General features: G+C 40.0%; 1 protein-coding gene across 2 annotated transcripts in view; it reads right to left on the reverse strand.

The window, feature by feature from the left end:
• Positions 1–369: 369 nt before the first annotated feature.
• The window catches only part of ncln (nicalin), a 51,548-nt gene continuing 36,678 nt past the window's right edge, over positions 370–15,239 (reverse strand). For both annotated transcript variants that reach the window (XM_063032212.1, XM_063032211.1), the window contains exons 9-15: positions 14,465–14,643; positions 10,172–10,259; positions 8,812–8,850; positions 7,235–7,398; positions 3,931–3,984; positions 2,599–2,677; positions 370–2,334 (exon numbers count right to left, since the gene is read on the reverse strand). In XM_063032212.1, the coding sequence (XP_062888282.1) occupies positions 2,275–2,334; positions 2,599–2,677; positions 3,931–3,984; positions 7,235–7,398; positions 8,812–8,850; positions 10,172–10,259; positions 14,465–14,643 (663 nt within the window). In that variant the 3' untranslated portion in view covers positions 370–2,274. The remainder of the gene's footprint in view (positions 2,335–2,598; positions 2,678–3,930; positions 3,985–7,234; positions 7,399–8,811; positions 8,851–10,171; positions 10,260–14,464; positions 14,644–15,239) is intronic.

Below are 15,239 nucleotides of genomic sequence, written 5' to 3' on the forward strand. Positions count from 1 at the left end.
GGCCTAATTCTGCTCCTATATCTTATGAAGGTCGTAATATTCAAGATTGTTTAATGTCATATCCATTAAACAAGTGTAAAGAAAAACAAAAAATATCACAATAATTAAAAAAACACATTAGATATAAACACATAAGATAGCTTGTGCATTACTGCATGAAGGGGGATAGTAAGGTTTATTCAAGACAAGTTAGCAATGAGTGGGCTGGAATGGAAGAGGTGAGTGAGAGGTTTAGAGAGAACGTAGGGATGTCAGAGAATTCAATGGGCACAGACATCCTTACTGACTGTAGATGACAAAGACAGGTGGTAGAACTGGAGCGGAAAAAAACAGAATTCAATAAAAATGATCACACATCAAATGCTGAGTCCATTTTCCCATCAATTTATTGTTTCCCTTCTATGTATAGAAGTCATGATGAATGTCGGTGTTCAATACAACTCCACTGTTATCCCATAATTCTTTTCATTACAAATTAGAAAAAAACATCAATGCCAATAATTTTCAACAAATAACCAATGCAGACATAAATAACAGTTTAGAAGATGCAGCAATTCATATGGAAAGAAAAGGCCCATCAAGTTCCTACAAAATATGCTTTGCACTGACTGCAATATACAACTGAGAATGAAGTAATATACTGGACACTTGGGTTAAAAGCTGCCATTTCTTACAGGTTAAAAAAAGGTAGGTGGATACTTTAGAGGTTTTGTTCTTAATAGCACATTTATTATTCCATATCACTTCACAGAAACTGGGTCTGTATGAGGGGGGTCAGGACATGATCTCAGGCATGTCAATTGACCTAGCTGTCAATGGCCTGGCAGATGAATGCAGATTCAGATTCAAAACCTGGTCAGTGCAGAACTAACATGTGTAGCTAATGCTAACGACTTCATTCTGCCCATACGACACCTGTCCCATTGAGTTAACTTGAATTTCTAATATCCACAAGATTTTGGGTAATGTGGCTATTATATGTCGTGGGTGAGGCTGTAGAAGTCAGCTAGATTTTCCACCTGATTCTCAACTATTCAGACATGTTGTGTTACCAATGCACCTGGACCATTTTAAACCTTTGAACAGCTTTGCACAGTCACTTGTAATTCACTGAAGAATAAAACTTTATATTGCGCCCCAAGCGGTTGCAATCTGAGCATAGAAGGGCTTTTAAACAAATTTATTATTGAAATTAACTAATTTCAATGATCTTTATCAAGAAGTTAGAAGAAAAAATAATGCCAAAAGATTAAATCCTGAGTGTTTTGGTGTGCTCATAAAAAAGATGAGACCTGGAAATGCTGGGAAATGGAGCACTCTTCCCTTTGGGCAGCCGCCTATACCAGGCACATTTAGGTTAGGGTCAGCTTTACCCAATATAGAATAGTTTCCACTTTTGTACACAGCAGTAAGCTATAATGTACCCTCCAGTGCAAAGAGTGTAATTTGCATGCAAGGATTGCACACAGAGAAAAGGCAAACTGTCTCTCTTTAAACCCAAACAACTTCAGTAATCAGACTTCTTCCACCACTACTTTTTCCCATTGCAAGCTTTTGGTCTCGCATATTCTGTAAGAACACTTCCTCAAATAGGCTCACACCATAAACTTAGAAAACAAAAATTAACAAGAGTGTGGATTTATCTATTATGGAATTCCATGGCACTCAAAGTTCTTCATCCAAGTGCACATGGCAATGCAAATTTATACAGTTCAAGATGAAAAAAAGTTCCATATCATGAGACAACTTCTGTACAAGCATCTCTCCACTTGTACAGAAGTTGTCTCTCTGAAAGTTCTGTAGAGACTTCTCTGTACAGAACTTGTGCAGTACAAACTTCTACACAAGTTTTTTTAAATTAACAAGTGTACCAACGTTGTATAGCTTTGTGCTCACAATTCAATTTACTTGGGAGCTTTAAAAGTGGCAGCTGAACAGATTACAACCAAACATACCTTCATGCATTCAAGCCATGACTGCTTTCATTCTACAGGAAACCTTTAAATCTATGTATTATATCAGAGGGCAAGTGGCCCTGTTTGGGTAGTGCTTAATGTGGATTGTATCTGGATTAACATAGAAGAGAATTTTGTGGTACATCAAACAGTAACAGTGCTGTTATTTATGGAACATCTTCCAACACTTAAGTTGCTGATGCTGCATAATCAGAGTTTTGGCTCAGTGCTGTAGGTCAGACCCAGCCACATCAACAGAACGATGTTGCACTGGAAGAATCCAACCACTGCGTGAAGGTGCTAACACAGGGTAACGTCGTTAATGCTGCTTCTGCTTCAGAGTGATTCTTCGAACCATATTGTAAATGAAGCCAAAATTCTGCAAAAGAAGTACGTATCTGACATTAACCATGAGTGATATCTCCAGTCAGTGGGAACATCTGAATTAAACCAAATTCAGCCCTTGATGGATTCCCACTTTCTTGATTTTTGAGAGGTGCATAGCAATCTTATAATTATGTGGATAAATATATCAATAATTAGCAATACTTTTCCTACCCTGTTCTTATGCTGGACAGCTTCACCTCACTGAAGCTGAACACTATACCCCCCCATTTATTGTCTACTTGCAGATATTTCTTACCTGAGCAACTAAATAGGTAAGTCCAAGATATGCTGCTATACATAACGCCAACAGCAGATCAAAAATGGCAGGTTTAACCCTGTAAAAGAAAAAAAAATAGTGGTAGTATACAAGGAAAATCTAAGATAAAAGGAGACAAAATTGTTTTCTGGTGCTCATTATCAGTGTTTGAAGTGCGGTACAACAACCACCAGGACAGTATTCAGAGTAAGGATCTTATATGGACCCTTCAATGTAATAAAATAACTGAAACTGTGGCTAGAGGAGGGCAGGATTGGGGGAGAGCTTTGAGGACAAAACAAATGAAAGATCAGTCATGAAGGTGACTAGTCATCTTCATAGAAAATGTAGCAGTCTGATGCTTTATAAATGCAAAGACTAGTATGAAGTAAGATGACATAACTTGAGAAAGACAGCAAACTATCAATGCAAAGGGTGTGCCACAAAAATTAAAACAAAGTGAAAAGTACATAATCTGTGGTTATACCAGTAAGAATGAGGGAACTGGAACCCAGGGGTAAATAGAGGTTTGAGAAATTAGGGAACTTAATAACCATATATACCTTCTTTATAGGACAATATGTGGAGGCGTCTGTATATTTTATCTATAGCGAAAACCATACACCTGTTGTAACTGGTTAAATGTCTGGCTGTATTTAATAAATATTTAAAATCCTACAACCTGTTCATTGCCCTATGCTTAACAGGTGTGTACTGAAGCCATTCTATTGATCACCATATTTATCCTTTCCTTGAAATTATTACAGGGATTTTGGCATTGTTACCCTAGTTTGAATGTCCAATTTTGTCTTGATTATACTGCAAAATAAAAACTACACAAGGAAATGGTACTGGGAGAGAAAGAATGTAAGATCAGAAAATATGAAAACAATCACTGGCATCTGTGACCATCAATCAAGTACTATTGGTAAATAGTCTGTTTTTTTGTGGATGTGTCACAATATGCCATGTTCCTCTAATCGGGCAGCTGGTGGCACACTCCCAAGATAATGACATTTCCCATCTTCCAGTAACTCACCAATTTCTAGTTTTGGAAACCTATTCAACTGTGGATGACGTCATAGCTGAACCTGATTTAGTATTCACGTGATATCCACACAGATGCCTTTAGCAATAATTATTAGTTCTGACTTAATAATCAGCACTGATAATTCATACAGACTTTTCCAACCCAAACACACAAGCCCACTTCTTTCCACTAGTCATCCCAACTTGCTATGATGGGAGTTTCTAAACCTGGGTACCATGTTTTCAGTATGGTCATGCACTGGACCAAAGTAGAAACGGTCTCTTCTGGACTGTATTCTGTACCTGTATGCGTTCATGGTTTGCTTCAGTTGATCATAGAAGAGAAATTCTGGATCTCTGCAAATCAACATAAAATAATTTAATCAACCATTCCAACTGAACTTTAAAAAAACTTGGCTGACTTATAAGTTAACATCCAGCTTCAAAAGGAAAAAAAAAACACACACAGATTTTTAGACCCATTAGGATTGATCCAAACCATCTACATATACTGTTACCTGTATTTAGCTGAATTTTGTGGAACAATTTAATTTTGAGATGGAGGTAGGTGTAAGTAAATTCAGTCTGCTGCCATGGTTACCCCATTTGCTTGAAGGCATCTTTTAAAGAAAGTAGCTCAATTTATGTGGCAACTTCTTTCAACCATCTTAATCAACAGCATCCAGGACACAGAACAACAAGGTCTTTTAAGAGACATAGAGCTTAGAAAAATAGAGAGTTATGGGTAACCCTAGGTAATTTCTAAAGTAAGTACGTTTGGCACAGCATTGTGGGCCAAAGGGCCTGTATTGTGTTGTAGGTTTTCTATGTTTCTAACAGCTTTAGTAGTGCCGAGAAATCTTTAACACTCATGTTGAGGGAGCACATGACTACTTTACTGCATCAATGAAAAAAATATATCCATGTTTTTAGAATCTGGGCAGTTTTTTGCAAAAACTAATATTTATTACTCATTCTTAATAGGCTTTGAGAAACTGACAGTGAATCATTTTCTTGAATATTTATAATCCTTTTGGTGAAGATAAATGCACTGTGCTGCTGGGTAGCCAATTCCAAGATTTACTGTAGATCCTGCACCAGTGAAGCAATGAGATACATTTCTAAGTTACAATGGTGCGTGAATTAGAGAGGAGTCCGCAAGTGCTAGCATTCTCATATGTCCTGAGGAAGAGTCTCCTCCTGAAACGGCAACTGTTTATTCCCCTCCATAGATACTGAGATCCTCCAGCATTTTGTGTGTGAATCTCATCTGAAGTCTTTCCCCTTCCCAGTGATAGGGATCACAAGGCTGGGAAGCACTGCCAAAGTGAGAATCAGTAGTACATTTTGTAGATGGTCCAGACTTTAGTAACCTGGACTAGTGACAAGTCCAAAGGAAATTCACATGCTAATTCCTGTGATGAAAGAGCTGTCCTGTCAAGATAAGCTAAACCATTCGGGTCGGTATTTCTTGGGAGTTAAGAATGAGAGATTTTATTCAAACATACAAGATCCTAAGAGCAATGCAAGAGTCACAAACAAGGGGATGGGACCAGTCATATAAAAGTGAGATGAATAGAAATTTCTTCTCAGCAAGAAAAAATGAATCTGGGAATTATGCTCTTCAGAGGGTAGAGTCCAGATTATTAGACATAATTCATAGTACATTTATTATTAAATTATGTATACATTATACAACTGAGATTTGTCTCCTTATCGGTGACCACAAAACAAAGAAACTCAATAGAATCCATTATAAAAAGATTGTCAAACACCCAATGTACCAAAAAAAAGAACACATTGTGCAAACAATAAAAAGTAAGCAAATAACATTCAGTTCACGAAAGTGAGTTCACAGCTACAACGCCAATCATCACTGAAGCAGGTCCAGGAACCCGTTATTGCAGGCTACGGTCTCAGTTCAGCGCAGATACCATCCTGTCACTCGCTTCCAGCCCGGATACCCTGACCTTTCTGATCTGGCCCAGCGCTTAAATTGGCCAAACATCAGCTCATTCTTCGCTACTGGGCCCGGGACCTGCTGCCTTGACTCTGCCTTGTCTCCGATCTGCTGCTTCGAATTGGTATCAAGTCCACTCCAGCAATGGCCAAACATCGGCTTGTTCGTTGCTTTTGTGCCTGGGCACCACTGCCTCAATTCGACCCACATGTCATACTGCAATCGCCCTGCACCTTCAAAACCTCAGTTCACACCGCAAAAATGCCAGGTCATGCAGGCGGTTCAAAAGCTCAGCTCCAAAAGGAAAGTCATAGGCTATTGATTGCAGTGATCCCTGTTCAGAAAAACTATGATTAAGAGTAATTCGTAGTTTTGTATGCTGCCAGTAAGGTGTCGCTGTGTTTCACCAGTGCCACCTTAAAACTGTCATGTCACATTGTCTGTTAAGGTGGAGACAGATAAATCTTTGAAAGATCGAGGAGTTGAGGGTTATGGGGAACAGGCACAGAAGGTTTGTTGAGCCCAGCATAGATTAGCCATTCTATGATCATATTGACTGGTGGGACAACTTTGAAGAGTTTGAGGCAACCTACTCTATTCTCTCATGTTCCTGTGTAATGATTCAGAAGTGGTAGTTCAAATTTCACAACTGCTTGAGAATCTAAACTGCAAATGAAATATACCTGAAATTGCATAAGTAATGCTCATCAGAAACAAAGCTAGTGAATTGTTGCAAACAGTCATCTGATTATCCAATGCCCTTTAAAAAGGCAAACTGTTGTCCTTAATCAGATTGTTGTTAACCTTAGAGCCAGGTAGCAATACTGGAGAACTGTCCTTCATACTGGCATAATAAACTGCTCAGTCCCAGAGCAACAGGGGTTATGCAAGAGAAGTTTAAAATTCATCCACAACTGAGAGTAAAAAAAACTTCATCTGGCAGTTAAGGCCTTGGTGCATCAATAAAAGTGTGGTCACTTAGCAAAGTACTATTGTGCCAACCTTGGTGATACACTTGGGTCAAGGATTGTGGAGGACAAATCCAAACACACACACACACAAAATGTTGGAGGAACCTAGCAGGCAGCAGCTATGGTAATGAACAGATGGTCGATGTTTCAGGCTGAGAAGGAAAGGGGGAAAGATGCCATAATAAAGAGGTGTGGGGGCGGGGGGAGGGAAAGGAGGCTAGCTGAAAGGTGCTAGGTGAAGACAGGTGGGTGGGAAAGGTCAAGGGCTGGAGAAGAAGGAATCTGATAGGAGAGGAGAGTGGACCATAGAAGAAAGGAAAAAGGAGGGGACTGGAGGAAGTAATAGGCAGGTGAGAAGTGGTAAAAAGTCAGAGTGGGGGAAGGAATGGGGGGGGCGGCTAATTGCTTGCTGGAAGGAGAAATCGATATTTATGCCATCAGGTTGGAGGCTACCCAGGCAGAATATGAGGTGTTGTCCCTCCACCCTCAAGGTGGCCTCATCTTGGCACAAAATGAGGCCATGGACCAACATGTTGGAATGGGAATGGGAATCAGAATCAAAATGTTTGGCCACTGGGAAGTCCTGCTTGTGGTGGATGGTGCAGAGGTGCTCAACATCTCGACTACTTGGAACCTGTCCTACTGATATGGTAACTTAATAAAAACTAGAGAGTACCTTTTGTCTGCCTTCACATAATGACGCTTGACATCCTTCAAGTATCGATTCATGTAATACTCCAATGTGGAGATCAGGGTGCTATCCTTATCGATGAGCTGTGCTGCTCTGGGCTGTGCTGTTAGCCAGTCAAGTACTGATGATAGCTGGTCCTCTTGTAGTTGCTGAGTTAGGGAAAAAAAAACAATGAGTTGCAGGAACTTTTGGAGCATGTCCTTTCTTTTTTGTGTTTGGTTTTAAGTTGTTGAGCATGCTAGAATTTGAATTGTGAACTACTGCTTGTTAGGAGTAATATTTTTAAACAGGTCAAGGCTCGCAAACATCAGGAAAAGAGTTGGAAAACAGATTCAACTCAATCCCTTCATTTTAACTTCTAAAGATGAGCTAATTCTAACTCTGACAAAACAATATTCACACTTTACTCTTGTCCTGCACTGTTCAGACAAAGCCTCCATTTTAAAATGATCACTCTTTTCAGACTCAGTTCTGGCCTTGCCACCTTTCCTTCCAAAATCCCTTCCAGCGCTACAATCATTCCTCATGCTTCTCTAGTTTTGGCATTTGACTGCTCTGAAATGACTAACTTCAGCAATGTCATTTACTGTTTTGGTTTCTCCAGCTCAGAGCTCTGGTAGAGACAGAGGGTTTCAGAAATGTTTCCACTCTTTCTTCTTTGAGACTGCTCCTAAAAATGATCCCCTTTCAAGGAGGCTGCTTGGGTAGCTAGTTCAAACCTGACCACAGCCATTCTGAACCAGATCACTTTTTATGCCTGACTTTACATGAATCCAGCAAGTGTAGTGGGCTCCATTGAATCTAGAGGCAGCCAGGCTTTAATCCCATTGACCAAGGTTATCAAATTGATCTAGGTTATATCCTTCAGTGTCGATACCATTACATAACAAACCATGGTCAAATTAGTGGCAAATAAAATTTAATAGTGAGAAGTATAAAGCATTATATCTTAGGATAAATAAAAAGCCCTGATGGATTAAAAAATAATTTAGGGCTGTTCAGTGAGAGAGTTTAGAGAGCAGCTGCCTTGGCACCAGAGTGCCAGGTTCAATCCAGGAGCCTGCATATTCTCCAGGTTGCCTAGGTACTCCAGTTTCTACCCACATCCCCAATGCACACAGATTGGCAGATTAAATGGCTACTGTTAAAATGCCCCTAGAGTGCAGGCAAGTGATAGGATCTACAGGGGGTGGGGCAGAATTCGAACAGATGCGGATTTGGGAAAAATAAAAGTTGGGTTAGCGTAGATGGATGCTCGATGGTCATCACAGGATCAGGGGGCTGTTTGTGTGCCCTATGACTCAGTAAAAGCTCAAAGACAATGGGAGAAAGTTTCAAATAATATCTATGGTTGGTTACTTTTCACAAAAGCTGACACTAATGGTTTGGGACATCAACACCAACCTCATTCTCTTCTTGCACATTAATATAGAACATTATTTCTATTCCCTTGGTATAGACTCATTGTAGCTACCAAGCAATTCAACAGTGAGAAGCAGTAACTGGGATTTTTTTTCTGAAGAGAGAGAAATGTGAATGTTACAGAAATGCTTTCTGCTTACCATTTGTTCTGTGAAGATTTGCAGGTCCTCTGGGGCACCCTACAAAATGGAAACAAACAGAAAGCTCTGTACAAATTAATTAGGAAAACAAGACACCTCTGGAACTACACAAGCCTGCACTCTTCACTAATGATTATCTCCTCATTCAACTTGTGTCTTCAGTGGCTTAATCACTCAAGCTGCGAAGTGTATCTGGGGCTGAAAACCAGTACAAGTTCTTTGCACTTCAGAGTGAATGCATTTAAGAAAGCAGTTAATAGGTGCAGGAACAGGCTTTCTGGACCCTTGATCCTGCTTCACCGTTCAATGGCTGATTTTTAAAATTAACAGTTTCTCACTTTATCCTCATCTACATCGATTCCTCAAACATCCAAAAATCTATCCAATGCCTCCATTGCCTCCCAAAGGAAAAGACAGGGTAAAATTCAGTTAGAGCACTTCATGCTTTTCCCAATTATTTATTTATTTAGTGATAAAGTGCACAGTAAGCTCTTCCAGCCCTTTGAGTCATATTCCCCCAGCAACACCACAACCCTGAGTAACCTTAACTTCATCACAGGACAATTTACAACGACCAATTAACCTACCCTTATGTCTTTGGACTGTGGGAGGGAGCCCAAGCACCCGGGGAAAGCCCCAGAATTCTATGGGGAGGATGTAGAGACTTCTTACAGAACAGCATCGGAATAACTTTCAAATGGATAGGTACTGGTTGAATTTTGCCTCCTTTTCATTAAAAACGCTTCCACTTGTGCCCATACCATCTCCATGTTTACATGCTCTTTGGAGTTTTCAGAAACATCCCAGAGATGAGCCTGGAAATTATTCTGATTCTGAACACATGCATCAAGCCATTAAGTGGAGAGACAGAAGCAACAGCAGCAATTTGACTAATTTAAATCACAGACCTTCATCCAAGGGAGGTGAAACAGATAATAATCAAAAGATGAAAGCATTATTAAAAGGAACAAAGAAGAAAGAAGGGGGTGGGGTGGGTAGGAGGTCCAGTAAGTAGCTTTATAAGAGGGTTTGGAAGGAAACCTAGAGTAGCAGCAAAGCATTTCTGACACCTCTTTTCCCTTTAGGGGAATGCATTTCCCTGATGTTCGACTGAAGTAGGATACACATTGGGGTAAAATTATAGGTAGGAAGTTGTATACTAGTACATCACTGCAGAATATAGGGGAGCTTCATATCAAAGGACACCTTTTATTTCAAGCATCCATGAATGGGTGCATAACCCAATGGAAAAACAAAACCTCCCAACCAAGGAGTATGTCATGTCATTTCATTAAAAGAAATACATTTTTCTGCAATTAATTGCAAAAAATAAAAATTAAAGAAATTAAAACACCTGTACCTTCTCTGTTAAGTTGTAAATTACTCGTGCCAGTGCCTCAGCAATTACTTTGGTATTGCGACACAGCTTCTGAATATTGATTTGTGACCTAAATTCGAGAGGACAAAGAACACTTTACATTCGTTACAAGACACAGAGAGAATGCCTGCTGCCAGCATTTGAGGGGCAAATCCCTATTTATTTTTGGATAGGTCAGCACTGTGTTCTAATACCTTTTCTCTAGTCCTCTCTTTCATCCGTCTCAAATTCATTTAAGATATGTTTCAATAATCTTCCTCGAATTTTTCATTTTTCCCTCCCTCCAGTACCACACTTAACATTTGGGAGCAAAAGTCCACAAAGATGCACATAAATTGACTATTTTGTTCATACAAGGTATGATTTGAATCATTCACTTCCACTCAGTAATTTGTTTTCATTTCTTTCCCCCATTGCAATCTTATAAGTTTCAGTTTTATATCCCACTCTCCTCTCCGGCTTCTCCCCCAGTGCAACAATGCCATAATAGACAGGAAAGGGCATCCTTTCTAGATAAGAACAGGTTTCCTTATTTAAGGAAACTATGAACCGATTGCTTTCAAACAATTATACAAGCTTTTGGTTAGCAGGGTCTCCAGGATTTTGCTTGGATTTCCTTATTAAACCAGCAACCAATTCCAAAAAGGAAGTTCCATTAGTTTAGAATGGGAAATTTGCACATTCAGTTGGATATTCAAACAATTTGACAGTGATTAACCCTCTATGACCTTTCCCTGCTCCCTTGCAAGTTTGCTATTTGACTAATCAGCGAGTCACACTGCACAGCATTCCCCTAATTTACTCGGACAACCAGAGAAGCAGGGTCACTTTAAATTAAAACAAAATTCAAGCACAATTTGACAAATTGCAGAGAAATTAAAATTATATTAACTTGATGGCCAAACGTGGTGTGGCCACAGAGTGACTGCTGCACAGAAAGGCAGGGAAAGAACTGGAACAGGGGATTCTGTGATACGCAGGAGAGATGGTTGCTTCTGTGGCCACTCTGGTGCCAGGGTCAGGGATGTTTGGAGCAACTGCAGGCCTTTCTGAAGGAATAAGGTGCTGCATGTTAGTACTAATGATAAAGGTAGGGGAAGGGATGATATCTTACAACAAGAGTTCAGGAAGCTAAGTAATCATTTTAGGAACAGTTCCTTCCCTTCTGTCATCAGATTTCTGAACAATCCATGAACACCATCTTATAATTCCTCTTTGCACTAATTAATTTATTTCTTTTTGTAATTTAAAATAATTTTTGATGTCATGCACTGCAGCCACAAAACTAATTTCATGACATACGTCAAGGATAATAACGCTAATTCTGATTTTCTTTAAAGAGTTTAAAGATTGGAATTCCTGGATTGCCTCCAGTGCGAGGAACTCATGAGAACAGGAATAGGATAGGTGAAGTGAATGTATGGATGAAGGGATGGTGCAATAGGATAGGCTTTTGGTTACTGGATCACTGGGACCATTTCTGGGAAAGACGAAATCTGTACACGAGAGATGGGTTACACCTTAACTGGAATGTTGCAATATTTTTGCAGAGTGGTTTACAAGCAGTATTGTATAGCTTTAAGCAACACACATAAAAGTTGCTGGTGAACGCAGCAGGCCAGGCAGCATCTCTAGGAAGAGGTACAGTGGACATTTTTCAGGCCAAGAACCTTCGTTAGGACTAACTGAAAGAAGAGCTAGTAATTTTTGGTTTAATGACCATGAAGTCTTGCGCGGGTACCTGTGTGCGCATGTGCTTACGTGCCGATTTTTTTCCTACAAATTGGTTTTGCCGTATCTTCCCAACTATACTATACATACATTATTTCTACTAGGCTGTATATTTATCATATCATTCCTGCTTTTACTATATGTTAGTGTTATTTTCAGTTTTGTGTTATTTGGTATGACAGTAATCTTTCAGTTAATCCTGACGAAGGGTCTCGGCCCGAAATGTCGACTGTACCTCTTCCTAGAGATGCTGCCTAGCCTGCTGCGTTCACCAGCAACTTTTATATGTGTTGCTTGAAATTCTAGCATCTGCAGATTTCCTCATGTTTGTATAGCTTCAATCTAAGTTGGCAGGGTGTGAGGCTTAGAGCAAATGCTTGGATGGAGAAGTAGAATCACCTAGAAGTGAAACAATTTTAAGCTCAGTTGTCAGCAAGCAAATGCACAACAAGGGAATTGCAAGCTAAGTTACATCAACTTTAATGCAAGGAGTCTAACAAGTTAAAGAGTCATACAACATGGAAATAGGCTCTTTGGTCCAATTCAGGGGTCCCCAACCTTTTTTGCACCGCGGACCAGTTTAATATTGACAATATTCTTGCGGACCGGCCAACCGGGGGGCGGGGAGGGGGTGTTCAAGTAGGGTTAAACTCACCTCAACATGTCTCTTACAGTTAGGGTTGCCAACTTTCTCACTCCCAAATAAGGGACAAAAGTAGCAGTCAAATCCCGGGACACTTTACCCCATGAAGCCTTGTGCGGGTACCTGTGTGCGCATGTGTGAATTGTGCATGCGCGTACGTGCCGATTTTTTCCCCACAAATTGGTTTTGCCTTCATCTTCCCAACTATACTATACATACATTAAGGCTGTGTACTTATCATATCATTCCTGCTTTTACTATATGTTAGTGTTATTTTCGGTTTTATGTGTTATTTGGTATGATTTGGTATGTTATTTTTAGGGTCTAGGAACGCTCAAAAATTTTTCCCATATAAATTAATGGTAATTACTTCTTTGCTTCATGCCATTTCAGCACGAAAGGTTTCATACCTTAGCGGGGGAAATACGGGACAAGGGCAGTCCCATATGGGACAAACCAATTTAGCCCAATATACGGGATGTCCTGGCTAATATGGGACAGTTGGCAACCCTATGTTCAAGTTCAACAGTGCGTGAGAGGGAATGAGGAAAGGTGCAGCTGACTCATATCGTTTCCTCACGGCCCGGTAGCACATGCTTTGCGGCCTGGTGGTTGGTGATCGCTGGTCTAATTGGTCCAAGCCAACCACAATTCCCATCTAAGCTGGTCCCATTTGCCTGCATTTGACCCTTAATTTTCTGTACCTGCCCAAGTACCTTTTAAATGGATACTTATGATAGATTAACTTAAAGCTTCAATCAATGCAGGGAATTAATACTGTTGTATCACTAAGACCTGGTGGTGTGGAGTGGGGGAGGGAAGGACTGAAAACTCAACATTCCATGTGGGCATTGATTCACATTACAGTGATGTGCAAAAGCCTTACGTGCACATATATATAGCTAGGGTGCTGAAGACTTTTGAATTGTTGTGTGGTAATTTTATGTATTGCACTGTACTGCTGCAGGAAAAAGAACAGGTTTCATGACTTAAGTGAATGATGATAAACCTGATTCTGATATGGGTCTCTATTGTGGACTGAGAATGGGAAGGGGGCAGGGAGAGAGGAATCAAGGTTGGGAAAAGGGGAAGGGAGAGGGCAGGACGCAGGAAGCACCAGAGAGATATTCTGTAATAATCAATAAACCAATTGTTCGGAATCAAATGAACTTGCCCAGTATCTCAGGGCTGGGTGTGTGCCTGCACCTACGCTATCCCCCCGTTCCTGGCACTCCTCTGCCACATGTCCAATGCTCCACCCTTGCCATTTCCAACATCATAGTCATACTTCATTGATCCCGGGGGAAATTGGTTTTTGTTACAGTTGCACCATAAATAATAAATAGTAATAAAACCATAAATAGTTAAATAATCCTTTGCTCCTGCCAGATTTACAAGCTTGCTCTCTGTTCCATGTTGACAAATACAGTACTATGCAAAAGTCTTAGTCACACTAGATATACATATATACGACTGGTTGACCTTTGCTTCTTAATTATTTTTACTTCAGATTTCCAGCATCCACAGCAATTTGCTTCTGCCCCATTTATTTGCTGGCTTGAATTTTATGGGATTTGAGATAATATTGATTGATGAGGAATAAACTGGAAGTCGAAGTAATATTGAGATCTATTGAAGTGGCTTGGGACAAGTTCAGCACGAGGATGCTCTTGTAAAACTTCTTCGACAACTTGGCTAATTTAATTTTTTCAAATAATAGCAAGTTGTTGTAAGAAGCTGGGAGTGGAAAAATTAATCTACCTATTACTTTACAGCCAACAAGCGCAAATAGTTAGGACTTTGTTGTGTTTCTGGTTGTTTTGGAAACATACAATGGACCCTTAAACATTCTAATAAAACACACCAAGCAAAATAACCAAAGCAGCAGTTATGAATCTCACCTCATGTCCATAATACTGGTTCGCAAGCTGTTTCTATGGCTTTCTAGGCGGGATACTGTGAATGCTGGTAATCGGCGAATCCCAAATCGCTCATGCTCCCAGGCCAACATGTCCTCTGCCAAGTTGATTTTTTTATGGATCATAGAGAACTTGACTTCTGGAAACCTGTTGGAGGTCACCTGCATTTTAAGATTCAAAATGGTTCATATTTTCAACAAGTAATTAGGCTTATAGTTCAGATACTTAACTATGCAACCAAATCTCTTTCCTGGACACACAAGGGCTAGCTCCAACTTCCATGTTAACCCACATGCTCCATACACACCAACCCAACTTAGAATCACAATATCTTGTGGTTAGGTGGAGGTGAAGAACTAATAAATGGTAATCAAGAACATTAATTTAGGGTTCTGTAACCCAAAGATATAGAGATTGATTCATTTGGTACATGCCACACAGCAGTGCTCCTCAGTCTGAGTTTTAATAGGTGCAGATTTTTTTTTCCTTTTAATTATGGGCAATTAATTGTTGCTTCACCCGAAAGGTGTATTAGATTCCAGGATTCCAGGATGGTGTGAAGGATGAGTTAAAAGAGAAAATGCTGCAACTTGTGACCCAGCAATTCACTTGGACTTTTTTCAGAACACTGCATTATATCTGATGTGGTCTCCTCACTGCAGATACAAAATGTAATTTGGACAACTGCTTTGCAGAATTCCTTTGTACAGACCACTAGTAAGACCCTGAACTTCTAGACCCCTTTCATTTTAATTCT

Source organism: Mobula hypostoma, chromosome 24, assembly GCF_963921235.1.
Source record: "Mobula hypostoma chromosome 24, sMobHyp1.1, whole genome shotgun sequence".
Taxonomy (NCBI): Eukaryota; Metazoa; Chordata; class Chondrichthyes; order Myliobatiformes; family Myliobatidae; genus Mobula; species Mobula hypostoma.